This window comes from Anopheles bellator, chromosome 2 (genome assembly GCF_943735745.2).
Source record: "Anopheles bellator chromosome 2, idAnoBellAS_SP24_06.2, whole genome shotgun sequence".
Lineage (NCBI taxonomy): Eukaryota > Metazoa > Arthropoda > Insecta > Diptera > Culicidae > Anopheles > Anopheles bellator.
The window spans coordinates 43,967,200-43,987,658 of NC_071286.1; the positions used below are offsets into that span (position 1 = coordinate 43,967,200).

A 20,459-nucleotide genomic window follows, 5' to 3' on the forward strand; every position below is an offset into this window, starting at 1 on the left:
CCATTTCAACAGTCCTTACGGATCGCCAACCTGCACCGGGGGAACGAAGAAATACTTTTCCTGCAACACGCAGGTAAGCTATGGCCCGGGTCTTAGAGCTACTAAAAGAGGTCCTTTCAAGAGTAAAGTTTAGTGTACAAGGGCTGTTGTTCGCAAACTTGATCTACTAACTTGTCTTTCAGCTTGGCGAAAAGCTGTGCTGTGACCTGTTCTATTTTACAACACTTTTTAACAAACCAAACCAAGCTGCTAACAACTTTAAAACTTATTTGTTTGGTTCACCAGTGGTTCGCTCTCGTGTAGAACAGCTCCAAAACAATCAATACCAACACTTACTCTAAAACTGATAAACAAGTTGTCTCGATAAAAATGGAACACAACAGCGGCGCCAGCGGAGCACATGCTCTGCTCTTGTTATTTCTTGCACATCTCATACCGCTAGTGATTCACAATTATTGTGTCGATAAATTTTGCTACCGTCTCCGGAACAGGCTGTCGTTTGTGGGGCCTCTGTCAGTGCCGCGCACCGCGCACTCGGGCTCTGGCTGAGAATTGTCCTTTTTTCGCACTCCAAGCGCCGGTGAGGACGGACGGAAGAAATCGAAGCACGAAACATTGTTGCCGGCGGCAACTCAGACTCAGAGTTTTGATGCTCCGTTCCGCTTATCGGGACACGGGACACAGTGAAAAATACGTCACATGGACCGGTCGGAACCCGGCGCACTGGGTCGGGATAGGGATATGATAGGGGGAAACAAAAGCAAAAGAAAAGCGCAGGACTTGATCCCGACAAATCGATTACAATATGGTTTCCGTGTACGGCGGTTCAGTCATCCTTTTTGCCAAGTGGCTCGGTTCACACAATGTTGAAGACAGAGTCCTGCGAATCGCAAACTGGATCCGTTTGACTGGACTGTGGAAGTCCTGCTCGTTGACCGATGTATTCTTTGTTTGTTTTGATGCTCGTTTTTTTATTTCAAGTTCGAATTTCTCACCGATAGAGGTTAAATGGAAAGAATAGTTTTCTTTCTTCATCCAAATGAGGATGTTGAACATGTTAAAACATATAAAACTACGGTCGATGGTTTATTTGATAAACACTAATTCAATTTAATATGTGGGAATTTGAGGGGATTTTTTAGATTACAAGAAAATACATCCCACATTCGATCCCTTAGCATGGTTCTGGGATAAAGATATTGAAGTATTGATTCATCGCTGCTGTCCCCGTTACAGGACTGTCCCGAGCGGGAGCAGGACTTTCGCAAGCAGCAATGCTCGGAGTTCAACGACGTGCCGTTCGAGGGCCACCGGTACCAGTGGGTCCCGTACACCCGGGCACCGAATCCTTGCGAGCTGAACTGTATGCCGATCGGCGAGCGGTTCTACTTCCGTCACCGGGCCAAGGTGACGGACGGGACGCGCTGCAATGACGAGTCGTTCGACGTATGCGTCGACGGCACCTGCCAATCGGTCGGTTGCGACATGATGCTGGGATCGCAAGCCAAGGAAGACAAGTGTCGCGTGTGTCGCGGTGACGGCAGCAGTTGTAAGACCGTCAACGGCCTGCTGGACGCGCAGAACCTGCAGGTGGGCTACAACGATCTGCTGCTCATCCCGAACGGTGCCTCCAACGTGGTGATCAACGAACTGGCGCCCTCCAACAACTACCTGGCGATCCGCAACCTGACCGGGTTCTACCATCTGAACGGCAACTATCGGATCGACTTCCCGCGGACGATGCAGTTCGCCGGCTGCGATTGGCACTACGAGCGGCGTCCGCAAGGATTCGCGGCTCCCGATCGGTTGACGTGCCTTGGACCGACGACGGAGTCCGTGTATCTGGTGCTGCTGTCACAGGATCGTAACGTGGGCGTCCAGTACGAGTACAGTGTATCGGCCCAGTCGGCTCCGGTTGACGAGCCGGATAGCTACTCCTGGATGCACACGGCGTTCGAGCCGTGCACGGCTAGCTGCGGCGGAGGTGTCCAGTCCCGAAACGTCACCTGCAACAGTAAAAGCTCCCTGAGGGAGGTGGACGAAGGACTGTGCAATGCGGGCGAACGGCCACCGAGCACCCAGAAGTGCGGTCAGCAGGCTTGCCCCGCTCGGTGGTCCGAAGGACCGTGGAGTAACTGTTCGATGCCGTGCGGCACGGAAGGCAAACAGACGCGCGACGTGTACTGCGAGCGGGTTTCGGGCGATGGGTAAGGGCCGCTACTTGCCGGACAATAGCTCGAGTGCCTCAATGGACAGGTCCCTGGTTTGGTTGTCTTTTACTTCACAGCGAGACGAAGAAGCTGGACGACGACGTGTGTCTGGAGAGTGTCGGCAACAAGCCAGCGACGGAGCGGGAATGCAATCAGGGAACGGTCTGCCCCGAGTGGCACATTGGCAAGTGGTCCCCGGTAGGTGCCAAGGAGCTCGCGGAGGAGCGAAGGATATGGATTAACGGGCCGGGCGTTTTTCTTTTTCCCCCCCAAAACAGTGCAACAAGCTGTGCGGCGAGGGTGAACGGACGCGAAAGGTTACGTGCTATCGCAAGGAACACGGTCGTATCACGGTGTTGCAAGACGACGAGTGCATCACGGAAAAGCCGGCCCCGAGCGAGAAGTGCACGCTGCGACCCTGTGAGGGTGTCGATTATGTAACGTCGTCCTGGAGCGGGGTAAGCAATATAATCATCATCGTTTGGAAATGGATTGTATCCTTCGTAGACAAACCAGATAAATTCTTAGACAACCGTTACACTATCATTACCCTAAATTACCAGTCAGCTCTCGTTGAAATACTAGGACTTTGAATTAATGGTTACGGTTCTTTTTCGATAATGGTGCAACTTATGCCACGGAACAAATAAATTAGTCCGAAAGAGCAATATCTGGTGAATACAGTGGGCGACTTAACAGTTCCCAGCCGACATTTTCGAGATAGGATTTGATCGTTTTTGCGATGTCTGGTCGAGCATTATCATTTTGACAAATCAGGATAACATATCTTTTATCGCATTCTCGTCATTTTATGGCCAAAGCATTGCTTCAAATGCATTTATTATTGTTGATGGGATTGTCCGTCAATAATTTCATTAGGTTTTAAAAGTTCATAGTACACCACACCTCTCATATCCCACCATATGCACAGCATAACCTTTGCGCAGGCTATACCTATGCCTTTTTGCGTTTAAAAATTCTCGTAATAAATCCACTTTTCTTCGGCAGTGACGGTTCTGTACAAAAAAACCGCTTTCTTTTCTGACGTGCAAGCAGTAATTCGCGAATGGTTTTCCTTCTTCGAATGTTTATATTTTTCAATCCATGTGGAACCCATAAGACCCCATTCTTAATATTTCTGCAAGCTCTTTTTGCGTCTTACATGCATCCCGATCGCTGCCAATTTTCCATCATCAACCTTTTTTTACTGTTCAGATCACTCATGGATCATCGGACACCTTCTCTCAGCAAAAGCATGTTCACCACAAAATTCCATTAACATACGATAACTTTCGGTAGCATTTTTCTTCATCTACTGAAATCTACTGTAAAACCGCACGAATTCATTCAAAGTCCTAATAGAACTTCTGATCCTGGCTTTAACAGTAGCGTACACCGACAAGAACACAACTGGCTTTAGTCAATGCTTGACAGTCTCGATATCAATTCACAAGTCTACCAAAATGTTCGCGGTCTTCGGACTAAGGCTTCAGAAATGAGACTTGCCTCTTCTGAAGCTAAATTCGACGTGGTGATGCTTGCAGAAACGTGGCTCATCTTTCCGTGTTGCCCTTATAAATGCCCTCAATTCCTCTCCGTCTGTTTTAACTGAGTCTCAGGATTTTCCCACTCTCTGTGGTGGTTTCTATGCTTCCTTATTCTTTATTTTTCCTCTCTCTCTCTCTATCTCTGTTACACTTAAGCTCTCTTCTCTTTGTAAATATTTAGGATTAAGTTTCCGGGTCTAGCCTTATGGCAAACCTTGGTTGAAAATAAATTAAATTAAATTAAACAAGTCGACGATTCACAGAATCACCATCCCAAGTTTCGAACGCTTTTTCGCCAAAAAGTATGCAATGAAATTCGAAGAAATGTCAACCTATTCCTCAACCACGTTTCCTTGACACTTTATAATGCTTGTTGCAAGTGGAAACCTTTCCATTGACCTGTTACCTTCGTCTTACAGTGTGACGAGTGTGGTGCGACGGCCGAAACCCGCACGGTGCACTGCGCCTCGAAGGCGGGTACCATCTACGACATGAAGTTCTGCAAGGAGCGCGAGATGCCCGAGTTGCACCGTGTCTGCGAGCTGACCCCGTGCGAGTACCAATGGTTCACGTCGCAGTGGAGCAAGTGCTCGGCCGTGTGCGGTACCGGTGTCCAGACGCGCACGGTGGTGTGCGGCGTGTTCGATGGTCAGTCCTTGAAGCGGGCCGACGATGACTACAAGTGTGACCCGACGCTGAAGCCGGAGAAGGAGCGCGAGTGCGAAGGACCGCCCGAGTGCCCGGGACAATGGTTTGCCGGGCCGTGGACCGACTGCTCGAAGGACTGCGGTGGCGGCGTGAAGTCGCGCAAGGTGCTCTGCATCGCCAACGCCACCGTCGTGCCGGAAACGAACTGCAACGTGGACAGTATCCAGTTGACGACGGAGTCCTGCAATGCTCACGATTGCACCGAGGACGAGATCATTCCGGTTGAGGCGGGAACCACGCTCGGCGTGGAGGATGACTACGACGAGGACGAACTGTGTGACGAGGAGGAGGACGGGGAAGGCAGTGGCAGTGGCAGTGGTGAGGAGGCTGAAGGGTCCGGGGACGGTCTCAGCAGCACGGAGGGTCAGGACGGTGTGATGATGGTAACGGAGGATACCTCGCTGGCGGAGGGCGTAGAGCTGGGTGTCAGCGGGGGCACCACGGAGTCCTCACTCGAGACCGACGAGGTGATGCTGAGCGATGCGACGGGCTTCGAAACCGGAGCGACGGATGCGGACGCAGCCACTACCGACCGTACGGTCGAAGGATCAGGCGATGGCAGCAGTGTCGCGGACGTTTCGGACGGTTCAGGAGACGACGCTGAGCTCACGACGATCGTGGCCACCTCGAGGGCATCCGATATGTCGCAGGAACTTACAGAAGCCGCCAGTTCCACGGAATCGGCCAGTGGTTCTACGGAGCGCTCGTCCGAGTCCAGCTCCGCTTCTAGTGAGGTAGCATCGCAGACCTCAAGCGAATCGTCATCAACAGCTGCGGAATCGACGTCTGAAGCCTCGCTTTCATCCTCCAGCGAAGGTCCCTCGTCGTCGTCGAGTGAGTCTTCCGAGCCCACAACGGATACAACCGAGTCGTACACCAGTACGACCGAATTCGACTCAACAACTGATGGCAGCAGCTCAACGACGAGCGACGATCTCTCCAGCACCGTGGACGGATCGTCTACGGATGGCTCTGCCAGCACAACCGAGCAGGACTTGGGCAGCACAACGGTTGCAGACAGTAGCTCGAGCGAGTCTGACGTCACCACGGCTACGGAGCTCGGGTCTAGCACCGTGGATAGTGTCACGGGCAGCACACCAACGGAAGGCGCGTCCGATGCTACGGAGCAGGTTGCATCCAGCAGTGAGCTATCGGTTACCGGACTGACAGGAGTGTCTACGGATGAATCCCCGGTTACGGAGCCCTCGTCTGACGGTAGCTCCACTCCGGAATCAACCGACGTAACCGAGCCTACGGAAGACTCGACCGGTTCGACCGTCACCGAGGACGGCGTGGAAGAGACCACCTTCGATATCTGGGCTTCATCGACATCGAGCGCCACCGATGATACGGATGAACCGGAAACCAGCACGCCGTACTCGCTGAGCTCCGTGATCGCGAAGGAGCAGAAACCGCGGAAGTGCCGACCGAGACCGAAGGTTCCGGAGTGTGCCGCGTCGACGTTCGGGTGCTGCCCGAACGGGAAGACCAAGGCGACCGGTCCGTTCTCCGAGGGGTGCACCCTGCCGGAGACGTGCAAGGAAACGAAACACGGTTGCTGCCCGGACGGAGTGTCTCCGGCCAAGGGTCCTTCGGACCGGGGTTGCCCGAAGGCGGACTGTGCCGATACGCTGTTCGGTTGCTGCCCGGATAAGGTCACTCCGGCGGAAGGGAACGATCAGGAGGGTTGCCCGGTCGAGACGACGACCGTGGCCGGGTGCGTCCTCAGCAAGTTCGGATGCTGCGCCGATGGCGTCAGCGAAGCGAAGGGTCCCAACTCGAAGGGTTGTCCCGGAGTGGTCGAGGAAGCGGAACCGCCGTCAGCCACGGACAAGGCGCAACCGGTGGCCGAAAACTGCACCAGCTCGGAGTTCGGTTGTTGCGCGGATAATACGACGGCCGCTACCGGTCCGGACGGAGCCGGGTGTGAGCCGTGTGGCCGCGAACCTTATGGGTGCTGCCAGGATGGCAAAACACCGGCCCACGGACCGAACGGAGAGGGTTGCTGTCTGCAGACCCCGTACGGTTGCTGCCCGGATAACGTCGTTCCCGCTCAGGGTCCCCATCTGGAGGGCTGCGAGTGTGAGTACTCACCGTATGGATGCTGTCCGGACGGTAAGACCTCCGCCCGGGGCTCCGGGAATGCGGGTTGCGGATGCCAGTACGTCGAGCACGGATGCTGTCCGGATATGCAGACGGAAGCACAGGGACCAAACTTCGAGGGTTGCCCGTGCCATGCGTATCAGTTCGGTTGCTGTCCGGACGGTGTTACACCGGCCAAGGGACCGCACAATCACGGATGTCACTGTTCACATAGCGAGTTCAAGTGCTGTTCCGATGGCAAGACGGCGGCCAACGGGCCAGACGGTGCCGGGTGTACTTGTGCCGATAGCAAGTATGGCTGCTGTCACGACGGAGCCACCGAGGCGCAAGGGGCCAAGTTTGAGGACTGTGCTGCGGTGCCCGAGTCACCGCAGAAGGCTTGCGCACTGCCGAAGGATAAGGGTCCGTGCCACAACTACACCGTCAAGCACTTCTTCGACGTCGAGTACGGTGGCTGCGGTCGGTTCTGGTACGGTGGGTGTGAGGGTAACCTCAACCGGTTCGATTCGGCCGACGAGTGCCGGGACAGCTGCGAAACGCCCACCGGTAAGGGCGTTTGTCATCTGCCCAAAATCAGCGGTCCTTGCACCGGGCACTACAACATGTGGTACTACGACGCGGAGCGGAACCTGTGCTCCCAGTTCACGTACGGTGGGTGCCTCGGTAACGCCAATCGGTTCGAGAAGCTCGAGGACTGCAAGGCCGCGTGCAGTGTGGATGACTCAAAACGTAAGTAGTGTCCCCGTCTGACCCCCGGCAAAGAAGTCGCTCGAAGTCGCCGGGATCTAGCGATCGCGCAGTAAGCTCTATGTCCTGTGTGGCGTAAACGGCTAGTTACACTTTTTCACCGGCTCTGAATCCCGTTTCTAGCACCTTGCGAGCAACCGATGGAGGCCGGACCGTGTAACGGCACGTTCGAGCGGTGGTACTACGACAAGGACGCCGACATGTGCCAACCGTTCTACTTCGGGGGCTGTAAGGGCAACAAAAACAACTACCACACGGAAGCATCCTGTGACTATCACTGCAAGAAGCCAGGTGTACACAAGCGTAAGTAATGGGGCCGGCCGACGTGGGACTGCGATCGTGATCCTGTGCTGATCGTTCACGTTTCTAGCATGGCCACTTGGTCCTGGTTCAGGTTCTGTCAGGTTTACTAACGACTTAACGCGCTCCTGCCGGTGCCAGTTGGTGTATGGCGTGGTGCAATGGCTTTATCGTTTATCTATTCTATTTATCTATTTATCGTGGTATGTTCGAAAAGTATTGCGAGTTTTGTGTTTTTTAAAACAACTATTTATTTATTTATGATTATCGTCTGTATCACCTTCAAAGCAATTCCCATTAGATGTAAAACACTTGTGGCAACGTTTCTTCCAATCCTCGAAGCACTTCAAAAAATCATTTTTTGTGATCTTGTTGAGTTCTTTCGATGCTTCATGAGGCTCGTTCATGAGGCTCTTCAGTTTTGGGAACAACAAAATGTCAGTGAGGTCCAGATCTGAGGCATACAGTGTCTTTGGCATCATTAATGTGTTGTTTTGGCCAAAAATTCGCGCACAGCATGAAAGTCGACCGAACATGGCTCTACGTCGTTCACATCTTCTCGGACCTCTGAGAACATTTTGACCCATCGATCAACGCTGCTTTGGATCATACTAGCTTCACTGTAAACCAAAGTCAACATTTCAATTGCTTCTGAGCTCTTAATTTTGTTTTTCACGCAAAAATTGATAAAGACTTTTTGCCATCCAATTGAAAAGTATCGATTTGGAATAGACAAAACTCGAAGATGAACCAAAACACGTCCAAGGAAAGTATCTGTCAAACATTGACTGATTACTCAAAATGGATTGGAATAGTCAAAAAATCTAAAACGTATATTACCTGTCGAAATTCAAAACTCTCGATACTTTTTGAACGCACCTCGAATCTACAACTCTTTCTTTCTTTCTCTCTATCTCTCTCTCTCTCTCTTCCTATCTGCGGGTATGGTCTTCTCTTCAACGCTCTTCGGTTTTTCGCATGCTCTTGTTTTAATCACAACGATTCTACTACAACCCCCAATTAACAATTAACAATTGGGTTTTGGGACAAATTGGGTTATCGGCTCGGCTTGCCACTACTTGCACGGTGCCAATCACTAACCCTACAACTTATCGAACCGCCTACTGTGCGGGGAACGCATTTCTGCAGCGAGCTGTCGGCAGCCACTGGACGTCGGGAACTGCGAGGCCCAGCAGGCCCGCTGGCACTTCACCGGTGATGGTAACAAATGCATGCCCTTCTACTTTACCGGTTGCGGTGGCAATGAGAACCACTTCGTCTCGCGCGACCAGTGCGAAGCGGAATGTCCACCGAAGGTTGGTAAGTAACCCGGTGTGGCCAACCCATATCACCTCCTACCGAACCCACACGCTCGCGCTGTGATCCTTCTCCGAATACCCTGCGCTGCCTCTGCCATGCGGAATGCGAGCGACGTTCGGAAGAAGCACAAAAAAATTGTTTCAAAAATTCCAAATTTTGCCGAACACCCCTTTGGAAGCGCACATTTGGCAGTACACACCGGGCGACGAAGTTTGGGCTCCTGCACTAGTCTACTAGCCGCTTGCATTCTAGCTATCGAAGGAAACATGTACACGACATTACTCCCTTCTGCTTCTGTACACTAAACACGCTTGCCAGTAACGACTAACCCTGCGCCTTGACTTCCGAAGCTTCCGTTCTCTAATCGTCAGCTTTCGGTACTTCTTCGCAGAGAAAGACACCTGCTTCCTGCCGGCGGAGATTGGCGAGTGTCAAAACTATACCGCGCACTGGTACTTCGACACGAAGGAGCAGCGCTGCCGGCAGTTCTACTACGGTGGCTGCGGTGGCAATGGGAACAACTTTGTGGACGAGCAGTCCTGCACCAGTCGGTGCATCGACGGCGGTGCGAAGCGTGAACCTGAGCCGGCACCCCGGCCAGAACCGAGCCAGTTCGACCGCCGGTACTGTCAGTTGCCGATGGACAACGGGGATCGTGAATGCCAACCGTACCAGCGAAGGTTCTACTTCGACGCCCAGACCGGAGTCTGTACACTGTTCACCTACACCGGCTGTGGCGGCAATCAGAACAACTTCCAGACCGAGGAATCCTGCCAGCAGGCGTGCGGCAGTGTCCAGAACGTGTGCGACCTGCCCCAGGAGCAGGGCGATTGTGCGAACTCCGAGGAACGGTGGTACTTCGATCGACGAGACCAGCGGTGTCTACCGTTCAGTTACAGTGGCTGTGGAGGCAATGGCAATAACTTCCACGGCCAGCAGGACTGTGAACGGCAGTGTGCCGGACCGGGCGATGTCGATCTGCGTGGTCCGACCGATCCGGAGCGGGCGGAGAATGTGAGCCGTTGTGAACTGCACCCAGAGTTCGGTGACGGTGCCGGAGATGGTGAGCTGATCCTGTTCTACTACAACGCGGAGCGAAGGTCCTGCGAGCGATTCCGGTACAGTGGGGCCGGTGGAAACGCGAACCGGTACGAATCGGAGGAGGAGTGTGAACGGACCTGTGGCATGTACCGGGGCGTAGGTAAGACAGCCGTCAGTCAGTCGACCGCCGTGATGGAAGGATATCTGACCAGCATTCTGGGCGTTATTTTCCCTCAGACGTGTGTCGCGAAGTGCTGAACCCTGGACCATGTAACGACGCGATTCCGAGGTTCTACTACGATGCCCGGACTCATGCCTGCTACGCGTTCAACTACAGTGGCTGCGAGGGTAACGGCAATCGGTTCGCTGGCGCCGAGGAGTGCGAAGGAACCTGCGTACACCGACGTCCGGCCGAAAGCGTCGATCAGTCTGGTAAGTGTCGGTCTGTAAGGATGGTAAGATGTGCAAACTACACTCGTTTCGCGACACTATCCCTGGAACCGGACTGGAACTGTTTCATCCATTCGTCGTTCAACTTTCTGAATCTGGTCAGCAATGTACATAGATGCTCCGGATATCTGTAGCCTGAAGCTGGCGAGAGGCGATCGGCGGTGCAAGGACCGGTCGCGCCTGAAGTTCCGCAAACGGTGGTACTATGACGTTGAGCGGGAAACATGCTTCGCGTTTCGGTACAGTGGATGTGGTGGCAATAGCAACAACTTCCCTTCGTACGATCACTGCCGACGGTACTGTGAGATCGAGTGTAAGTGAGCATCGCTCGCGATTCCTGCCGTGTGGAGCTGTGCTGGGTAGCTAAGGTCTTGGCGCTGCTTTTACCAGGTGGACTGCTCTGCCGGGTTGCTCAAGCCAACCAATAACCTCGCTGTTTCTCTGATGTTCCCTTCACACGAGTGTTTCATCGCAGATGGTTGTGGTAGTTTCTGTCCAAAGCAACATTCTTTTACTCATTTGTTGATCATTCATGGCAGGAGTCGTTCAAGTTCATAAGTAGGAATCAGTCATCTTATCATATTATAACAACTGCAGAGGATTCATGGTAGCCTTTAAGGTCGGTACGTTTAGTCTGTGTAGTAAACACTCATATACAGTCCATTGAGGGTGGTTCATCTAGTGTTTGGATTCCGCAGATCGCAAAATACCACTACCAACACACACAAAAAAAACATCTTCAATTTCGCCGAAGAACCAATCAGCCAAAACCAGCACTCACTCGTTGTGGGTGCATTGGCTTCTCTTGCACGACGTGTGGGTTTTACTAGCCTCTAAAATGATGATTCTGCTTATTAAATTAAATGAGCTTTCCAAATTTCGTACAAGTGAAGTCTCACCACTTTGGAAATAAATTTTTAATATGTTCCGGTTCCTGTAATGAAGTTTTACGTTTTAAGGGCCAAGTAATTGGTAGTTAAAAATCCAAACACTATAATGGATCACCCTGTATGTATCTGGTAAAAGGGAGCAGAGCTTATCATTGTGCAGCAAAGTTCATTCTTTTCACCATCATCGCCAACCGTATCTGCTGATACCTTCTGGATGTCCATAAACTCTCTGCCGCTCCGTTTCCTTATGCTCATCAGCCAGCATAGACTGCTGGTGACGCTGGGGATCACTAAACTTCATTCTCATCCATTCATGTCCTTTGTCGTCCACGTCGCAGCAACTGCTTTTCAGGGAACGGTGTACTTCTCTTCTGCTCGGCTTCGACATCTGGCCAACCACTCTTTCTTCTGTGTTTAATCACTCTAAACCGACTTTCAGCCGCTTTAGTGACTAAACTGGAACCGGCTTAATGATCGTTCTAATTTTCGGCCGGCCGTAGTAAGAGTAGAGCTGAACGACTTCTAACCCGGGTAACCCCTTTTCACTCCGTAGCGAACGCGATAAATCCTTGCGAGCGGTACGAGGACGAGTGCCGACAGTTCCAGTGTCAGTACGGCCTAGCCAAATCGTACGATCCGAGCAATGGGTGCGATCGGTGCCAGTGTAATGATCCTTGCGCCGGTCAGTACTGTCCACCCGGAACACAGTGCGTGGTGGACGTGCAAAGTGGCGGAACGGTCAACGCCGGTGGGTCCGAGTTTGTGGGGGTGTGTCGCGCCTCCCACAAACCGGGCGAATGTCCTGCGCTGGCCAATGCCACCCACTGTGGCGTTGACTGTTACTCGGACGCTGACTGTCGTGGTAACAACAAGTGCTGCGATGCTGGCTGCGCACGGATCTGCATCAGTCCCGTGGAACGACCGACAGGGGTCGCTCCGGTGGTTCCGGGAGTTCCGGGCCCCACGGTGCTGGAGGAAGTTGCGCCGGAGGAGCTGGACATCAAGTCGGAGGAAGGAGGTGTAGCGACGCTGCGCTGTTTTGCCACCGGATTCCCACCGCCGTCGGTCCGTTGGCGAAAGGGAGCCATTTTGGTAGGCCGAAATCTTGACCGATCCGCAGAAGATCAGCACTGAACTCTGAACTCAATCTTTCAGTTGAACACCAACCAAGGACGCTATGTGCTGACATCGACGGGAGATCTGCAGATCGTTCAGCTGCACCGTACGGACAGTGGAACGTACGTGTGCGTTGCTGACAACGGCATCGGGGAGCCAGCCCTGCGAGAGGTCCAGCTGACGGTGAACGGTAAGCCATGGCGTTGCTCGCCGATAGTAGTAGGTCTTACTGGTGGTGGTTAACTGGCTCGCTTCAATGTTATTGCCGAGGCATGTTGTCATACGTTTTCTTGTCACTAACGCCGTCTTTCCCTGATCTATTTCTCTATGATGCTCCTGGTATGATGCTCGCGGATCCCTTCCTGCATTGGCTTATGGTGGTGGCTTCTGTCTTCACTAACAATTTCAAACAATTACCCACATACGCTTTCGGGTGGCACGGTTATGGGCTGACAACTAACATGCGGCATGCCTGCGGTACGGCGAACCAGATCCGGTGCCGCGAGACGCGTACATTGCGGGCACTCTGAACGATTCGCAAGTGATTCAGCTGGAGGAACCGGCGACACTTCGGTGTCCGGCCGGTGGCTACCCGAAACCGGTCGTTAGCTGGTGGCGCGAAACGTTCATGATGCCCCTGAAGATGGTGAGTCGCGACTACTCGCTGCACTTCGAGCGCGTCCGCCTGCAGGATCTGGGTCCGTACGTGTGCCAAGCTTACTCCGGTGCCGGCAAGGGAATTTCGCGCACGGTAACCCTGCTCGCTTACGGGCCGGTCACGCCGATCAGCCCGGTGGACGAGAAGTACCTTAAGTACGTCCTCAGCGGTCGTCCGCCGGTCTCGGTGTCGGTGGTGATACGACCCGCGCCGGGCGATCCGTATCCGCCACGACCACGGCCACCGCCCGTGGTGGTGCGTCAGCCGGGTAAGTAGCCGCTGTAAGAAAATAGACTAACTTTAGGCGCCGCTCGATAGCCTGTTTCGCGTTGATGAGTAACAAGATGTAACGATGCGCTAACGGCTGAGCCTCAATTAACTGTTGTCCTTTCACTCTCCAGTTCCGGCGACGGTGGCGATGCACTTCCCGCAAGGTCGCGATCTAATGCCGAACAGTAACTTCACGATCAACTGCACGGTCGATGGATACCCGAAACCGACCGTGAACTGGTTCAAGGATGGCCAGATCATGGTGCCGACCGACCGTATCCACATCACCGACCACAACCTGCTGATTGTAACCGGTGCCATACCGTCGGACAGTGGGCGGTACAAGTGTCTGGCGAGGAACGAACAGTCAGAAGCTTTCCAAGAGCACACCGTTCGCGTAGAAGGTAACCTGGGAGGATGCGCAACGAGTAACGATGCAAGACGATTAAATGTGTGCTCTCACCCCCCATTTAGGTGTGTACGTTCCGCCAGAATGTACCGACAATCAGCTGCTGGCCAAGTGTGACCTGATCGTCGCGGGGCACTACTGCAACCACAAGTACTACGCACGATTCTGTTGCCGCTCGTGTACGCTGGCGGGTCAGATAAATGTTGGCAGTCGCCATTATTAGTTCAGTGTGCCATATAGAAACGAAGCGGAGGAAAATTCGCGAAAAACCTCCATCGACTGGTGACGAAACCTGTCGACAACCTGCTAGCCAGCTGCTGCTCGAACGGAACCCTTCCATTTTCTTCTACTTCCTGCGCGCACAACGCACAACAGATCACTGTGTAAACTAACAGCAAGCTCCGTGAACCTTCCGTGAACCGATCGACAGCTTCTCGATGGCTGCCATCCTGACCTGCTGATGGCCTGACCAATCGACGGTCGCTGGTCGGCACTTATACCAAAACCGAAACTGAACCACTAGTGCAGACCTTCGGAACGCAATCATTCAAACAATGATCGCTCTAGTAATAGGTTATAGATCAATCGTGGTTTGTAGTGCGGACGGCGAAACGGAGAAATGTCTGCCCCAACAAATACAAAAGCAACGAAATGTGTTAATAAGCGAAGATTTTTAGTGCTTAGAGGTAGGGAAAAAAGGAACCACACAAACGAACATTTCTCCACTGTAGAGCGTACTCGCTCGATACAAGCATTTTTGTCTAGAGCTCGTCGTTTACTGCTTACTGTAAATAATTTATTTTCAACTTACTACAACCATACTGCAGTTGAATCTTTGTCGTGAACGTAGAAAAATGAGTAAGGAACACATCGACCTACGAAATATGAAATAATAAGTGAATTAAAGCGATCCAATTTGAGAACCGAAACGCATCCAAGTTTGTGGAATTTCTTCGCAAATGCTCGCTGCCAAAAAGGTAAGTAACGAGGACAGGAACTGAGTTATAAAACATCCATTAGCATATACATTACTGGGTAGTTCAATCAGTGCTGCGGTTCGATAAGAATAACACAATTTTATGGTTTGAAAGATACTTTATATTTCAGTATGGGTTTCGTGAACATCAATGCACTTGTTCCAAAGAGACTCCAATTTATAAATTTCATCCCTGAGGTGATAATCTGGGAGGACTGCAAAATACGCTTCCACAGCTGTTATGACGTCATATTTTGATAAATAAAGGCTTTCAACGCATGCAATTTTTAAGGTCTGGAAACAGATTGAAATCGCTACCCAATACTTTAGTCAAACCTAATCCCAATACTTTACAGTTGCAGTTTTGGACGTCCTTGACTTGACTTGATTGTCTTCAAGGCATGAAGAGTGTACCAACATAACAAAGAAAAAATTAGGTAAACAGCAGCACCCTCTGATATTGAAGCTCAAAACTTATTGATCAGCCTGGTATTATTAATGTTTGATTGTGGGAAAACCAGTGTTTATTTCTTTCCGTTAAACCTCATAATAGATCATATCATTTGTCATAGATCAAGTAGAAGAACTGTATTTGCAGCCAATCTGCTATTCTTTTACGGCATTCAGGAAGCCCACGAACCGCACCACATACACCAAAACGAAATAACCAACCACCGTCTCAATACCGTCACAGGAATTCATTGGTTTTGCAGCAGCAAAACAATCGCCTCAGTTGCTGTCTCAGCACGTAGCCCCTCTTCGGGGCCAGCAGCTCCAGGTTCTGCGAATCATCGTCCTCGTCGAGCGTATCGTTGTCGAGGTAGTCATCTTGGCCGGCCCCGCGGTTCAGAATCTTCCGGTAGCCCTTACTGTCCGACAGCTTGCGGCACTGCTCAAAGTCCAGATCGTCGTTGTCGGACTCGATCGTCATCTCCTGAATGCTGAACGTATCCGACAGTTCCTGGCGCGTTTGAGAGCCGCTGGCCTTCGGGATCGGGCGCGGAAAGAAGGACACGTTCTCGAGGTCGTCGTCACTGTTGAACCCCGTGTTGACGTCGACCAGCTGCTGGCTGTCGCGGCATCCCGGAATCGGGAGCCTCGATATCGGTATTAGGCTGCTTATTTGTGATTCCTTCTCGTGCACTTCCTGCGTGGAGAAAGGACACAGAACAACATCGTAGGGCGCAACACGTCGCGGGCATTCCTTACGTACCTGCTCGGTGTGGTACATTTGCTTGTAGTTTCGTTTGGCGCGCTCAACCTTCAGTTCCAGCTTTCGTTGCAATATCTTGCACGTGCTCTGTTGTGCAGTGGCGCTATGCTCCCTGAGCTGCGTTGAGCTGTCGTCCGCGATCGACCCCGAAGGCACTGTGACTGCACCGCCTGGTGTTACCGTGGAGGACGCATACGAGTCGGTACTGTTGTCGCTCGATAGCACCTTTCTCCCGGAAGCATTGTACGCCTGTCGCCCGGTGGTGAATCCGTCATAGTCCGGCGCTGCGCTCGGTGAAACAGGGATCTGGGTGGCGGAGGTTTGCCGTTCGTTTGGATTTTCAAACACCACATCGAAGTCGTTAAGCTTCGAGAAGATGTCACTTTCCGCATCGGAATCGATTCCACCCATAACAGCTGTTGGCTGCAAAGAATCCGTGAGGCACACCAACACATTTTCAGCAATGACGCGTTCACGTGACCGACCAACCGTTACCGCAGTGTTCGTCGCGGGCTGGTCGTCCACGAAGCTTCCCAATTCATCGGCGAACAGCGAGTCCAGCTTGTCGCCACTCTCGATGCCACTGTCGTCCATAAACATTGTGCCTTTGTGCTGCCAACGCGCGCCACTAATGTGCGAAACTTACTGCCATTTTCCTCACTGTTTCCGATGCTCTCTCACCAGCCTGTCACTAAATGTCTGATATGCTGTTGTGCCGTTGGTATCGATTTTCGGGATGGCTCCCATAAACAAGGAAGGCTCGCCAGTGACATAACGCAACGCGGTGCGCAGGCGCACCACCACACGGACAACCGCGTACAAAACAATCGAAATAGATTCGTTATTTGTAACGTGTTGTAAACACTCGAAAAGTAGAACAAACAGCTATATGGACTAACTTGCTTTTGAGACTGGCAACGGTAGGAACAAGACAAAGATGGCTCCATTAGTTCCAGAGAAACACAAGTAAATAGAAAAAAAAATTTATTTACAGTACATCACGATTGAGTAAAATTGCATCTATGTTTGCATACAATTATTGGAGATCGCCGTTTCTATTAAACCAAAGCACTGGGATACTAATGTAGAAAACCTTCAATTGTGTTTGTTACATTACATTAACACAAGAATAGTGTAAAAAACCAAGGGCATGATCAGAATAGCAACAGAATAAATGGAAAGCAATGTTGATCGGTAACGAAAGATTTTGATGCAATCATCAGCGAGGAACCTGAAGATCGTTCACGGTGTGATCACTATTGATTGATTGATTGATTGATTGAAAGAAGTCCTTTCCTATTAGTATTTTACAGCTCCATTTGATAATTTTATTTTGTTTTCCTTTTCCCTTAACCAGGGTGTTAATGACTAATGAGTAATGGTGTAGAAAAAGCAATCGGAAGCAAACGAATGAACGATGGTTTCATCCTGCTTCGTTCGTGGGTCGAAAGAAATGACCGCCGATTTAGTCCAGGTTCATCGTTAAACATACTCCTTGCAAGACCCACAAACTGCAGTGCTCCTCGGTGTGTAGGTCGGCCTCAAATACCAGCCCCACGCCCATCGCGTTCCGTCGCTCCGACGTTGTGTAGACCGGTGCACGGAAAGTGTTCTGAAATGAGAAAAGTGACCAAAGCAGGACCATAGAAGAAATCAGCGATGTTTCATTGGTAGACCCAATTAATGGCCCGATCGAATTCGCGTTGGATCCACTTCGACGGGGCGTAAATGGTCCGACGGAACGGAACAAAAGAGATAGCTGATTGAGCAATAGAAATGCCGCTGTGTCTGTGTGCCCATGTGTGTCTGCGCGGTGCCCAGGGTGGGACAAATAAATTGAGATGTTTATCAAACGGTGCATGTGACGGGCGGAACATAATCAAATAAAAGTGTAGCGCGTTGACTTACTTGTAATTTCAGCCGATGTGTTTCTATCGGGACAATCGAGAGCACGGGCAGCGGTTCCACCAACACTTTCGGTGTCGAACGTGTCAGACATCGGTTTTCCGGATCCCAGCTTGCACCCTGGAGGTACAAACCGGTCACGTAGCAGCCCTGCATTTATCAGCATCATCCGGCCGCACGGCACCGGTCCCGGTCACGGGGCCAGCAAACGAACCACAGCAGGACCCACAGGACGAAGTCGAGCGCAGCACGGGCAAACATACGGAACGAAGACACAAAAGAATGAGCGCACAAATAAGACAAATTGCATACGACTGGGAATGCTTCTTGTTGCACGCAGCACGGAGCCCGGAGATAGCGGCCAACGCGTCCACGTGCGCGCCGCAAGGCTCCCGGCTCCCGGCTCCGAGAAGGTCATATTTTTTCATTTTTCACTGTAAGTTAGATGGTCACCTAGTGTCTGTGGCAGAACTTGCTACCAGCAGCGAGTCCGATACTGTTTGCTGCTGCAAGCTGGCGGAAAATGTTCCCGACTTACGTACGTCACGCTGTTCGGTAAGCAATTGAATGAGGGGTGAACAGAAGGAAATCAAACTGCAAATCTTCTATTGTTCATCGTCTGCGGCGAAATCGGAACGTCATCGGAAGTCGGACAGCGGTGGCTAGTTGCACTGTACTGCTCGAAGCACCAGTACGGTGTTTACAGTACCGGCAAAGGTAATTGTGGAGCGAGACGAGAAAAACGTGGCGGTGGAACGATTGCATCCCGATGACCTGCAGCATTATACACATCGGGCAATCAATCGAAAGCGGTCGGCCTGTTAGTGGCAAGCGACAACCGCTTCAACTATCAGCTCCATCAGCTTCAAGCTTTAATTTAGAACTATTGACCCACAAGCGAGCGAAATTGGATTCTTCATTTCACTGCGGAATACATATTCCGCCCGACACACATCGGCGTTTCGTGGTGTCCTTTGGCGAGTCGTCCCAGAGATCACTGCCGTCCAAGGCGATTCCGTATTGCAACGGGCCCAGTTATCATCGGACAGGATCTGATTACTCGGCAACATGGGACGGCGTGAAGAAATATAAAAAGATTAAGAAGTCGGTGCCGATCCGGCCCGAGAGGCCCGAGGGGGCGAGCAGCTCAGCTGTACTCAACACCGCAGGCTGCGAAGTGATTTGATTCAATTCGAATCGAAACCCCGGCCCGGCCAGTGAGATCTGATGCGCCTGCGGTAATATATTGCCATCGGGCACGCCGGCCACGCCGGCTTCTTAGCTGCTAATCGAATTGCAATCCAATGGCGTCAAAGACGGCAGCCCTGCATCCTAGATTTATGTGGCCCCGGCCCCGGCCCGGTGAGTCGCCGGACCAACGGGCGCATCGCAGGACCAACTCCAAGCGCAGGGCTTCGGCCAAATCTAATGAAATCGTTGCGAAAGAAATTAATCTAAATTGATTTACCGCTTCCGGCCGCTCCTCGATTTCGTCTTCGCGCAAGAATCTCGTGACCGAGGTGTAGAGCGTCGAGCGGTCCAGTGGCCAGTTGTTCTTCCGGCAGGCGATCTGGAAACGAAATGCGGTGAAGACGGTTCGATAATCCACGGTGTTGAAGTGTTTTTAAGTGCTTGCTATCGCTATGCTGCTGGGGGATATGTAAATAAGGCACCGCAGACACGACTATTACATCGTGCAGTGCTGGTAAAGTGAAAGTAATGTCCTGGAGCGAAAGAATCTATTGCAAAGCACGCTCGGTCGAAGCAGAGTTTAAACGTCACTTGGGTTTGGAATTAATAAAAGCAAATGCGTCTTCTAAAGCAATCCCTATCATTTCGCAGGTTTACCTATGTTGAGGCCATTACAAACCCATTCGGTTCAACAGCAGGCAGAGGAATGAGTACTTGGTTGATAAGACACTCCGGGGCGGGAAGCTTATCCTCCACAAAGCTGAAGACGATTAACACGAACCCCAACGAGGGCGCTAGTAAACAAATTAATTGGCCACTGTAAACATGGAACCAACCTGGAGCAGGCACATGCATGCGAGAGCATCGGCGAAGAGTCCGTATCAAAGACGGAGTGCGGTTTCGGTGGTCAAGGTTGGTGTGTACCCCGATAAGCCAGCTCCTGCGCCAATCGGCAGGATAAGCTCCACGTTTTTCAACGTGGCCCGACCTCAAAACTCGCTCACCCATGAATCGTACCGCACGCTGCTATCCGAACCGAATGGTTTGTTTATTGGTTATCCTTGCACGACGGTACGGGAGTAGTACATCGTCCCTCCGGGCGCAGTGAGGAGCTAGGGGGCCAGTGGGTGGACTAACGGTGTGTTATTTATTTGGTGTTTGTTTAATTTACCTGAACTAATGCGGTTAAATAACTTTCCGGAACGTGGAGCCCGGACAGCCACATCACCAGCGGTTCACCGGAGACAGACCAATATTTATACTGCTGCGATCTTCGCTGCTCGTAATTAGGGTTCGAGAGTTCGCCGGCATCGCGCCAATCGCGTCGGCAGAAACCGGAAACGGAGAGATAGGTGGTCAATTAGCAAACAGCCCGCTAAGCTTTAATGGTGCCTCTGCCGGGCGC

At 51.8% G+C, this 20,459-nt stretch overlaps 3 protein-coding genes across 3 annotated transcripts in view; 1 reads left to right on the forward strand and 2 right to left on the reverse strand.

Moving 5' to 3' along the window:
• The first annotated feature begins 1,350 nt into the window (after window positions 1-1,350).
• LOC131210915 (papilin) lies at window positions 1,351-14,690 on the forward strand. Its single transcript, XM_058204235.1, has 14 exons — window positions 1,351-2,207; window positions 2,288-2,408; window positions 2,489-2,668; window positions 4,177-7,297; window positions 7,439-7,618; window positions 8,765-8,935; window positions 9,327-10,136; window positions 10,214-10,408; window positions 10,542-10,739; window positions 11,870-12,408; window positions 12,472-12,622; window positions 12,924-13,358; window positions 13,492-13,764; window positions 13,835-14,690. Exons 1-14 carry the CDS (start codon window positions 1,366-1,368, stop codon window positions 13,990-13,992), a joined length of 7,374 nt encoding a protein of 2,457 aa, XP_058060218.1. The 5' UTR covers window positions 1,351-1,365; the 3' UTR covers window positions 13,993-14,690.
• Window positions 14,691-15,381: 691 nt separating this feature from the next.
• On the reverse strand, window positions 15,382-16,623 carry LOC131210598 (uncharacterized). The gene is made up of 3 exons (XM_058203870.1): window positions 16,454-16,623; window positions 15,959-16,381; window positions 15,382-15,892 (listed from the first exon to the last, which is right to left on the reverse strand). The coding sequence occupies exons 1-3, from the start codon at window positions 16,556-16,558 to the stop codon at window positions 15,434-15,436; spliced, it is 987 nt and encodes a 328-aa protein (XP_058059853.1). The 5' UTR covers window positions 16,559-16,623; the 3' UTR covers window positions 15,382-15,433.
• Window positions 16,624-17,423: 800 nt separating this feature from the next.
• The window catches only part of LOC131211447 (dynein axonemal heavy chain 10), a 39,176-nt gene continuing 36,140 nt past the window's right edge, over window positions 17,424-20,459 (reverse strand). Inside the window, exons 65-68 of the mRNA XM_058204913.1 lie at window positions 20,226-20,330; window positions 19,332-19,433; window positions 17,867-18,013; window positions 17,424-17,570 (exon numbers count right to left, since the gene is read on the reverse strand). Coding sequence (XP_058060896.1) covers window positions 17,424-17,570; window positions 17,867-18,013; window positions 19,332-19,433; window positions 20,226-20,330 — 501 coding nt within the window. The remainder of the gene's footprint in view (window positions 17,571-17,866; window positions 18,014-19,331; window positions 19,434-20,225; window positions 20,331-20,459) is intronic.

What these genes read in the sequence shown, in the direction of transcription:
- LOC131210915 (XM_058204235.1), top strand. Translation starts at nt 1,366, where the DNA reads ATGCCGATCGGCGAGCGGTTCTACTTCCGTCACCGGGCCAAGGTGACG. An exon ending in TAACGTCGTCCTGGAGCGGG is followed by an intron (nt 2,669 to 4,176) that starts GTAAGCAATATA and finishes TTCGTCTTACAG; the next exon opens with TGTGACGAGTGTGGTGCGAC. An exon ending in GAAGCCAGGTGTACACAAGC is followed by an intron (nt 7,619 to 8,764) that starts GTAAGTAATGGG and finishes GCATTTCTGCAG; the next exon opens with CGAGCTGTCGGCAGCCACTG.
- LOC131210598 (XM_058203870.1), bottom strand. Translation starts at nt 16,558, where the DNA reads ATGTTTATGGACGACAGTGGCATCGAGAGTGGCGACAAGCTGGACTCG. An exon ending in AGCCCGCGACGAACACTGCG is followed by an intron (nt 16,382 to 16,453) that starts GTAACGGTTGGT and finishes GATTCTTTGCAG; the next exon opens with CCAACAGCTGTTATGGGTGG. An exon ending in AAATGTACCACACCGAGCAG is followed by an intron (nt 15,893 to 15,958) that starts GTACGTAAGGAA and finishes TTCTCCACGCAG; the next exon opens with GAAGTGCACGAGAAGGAATC.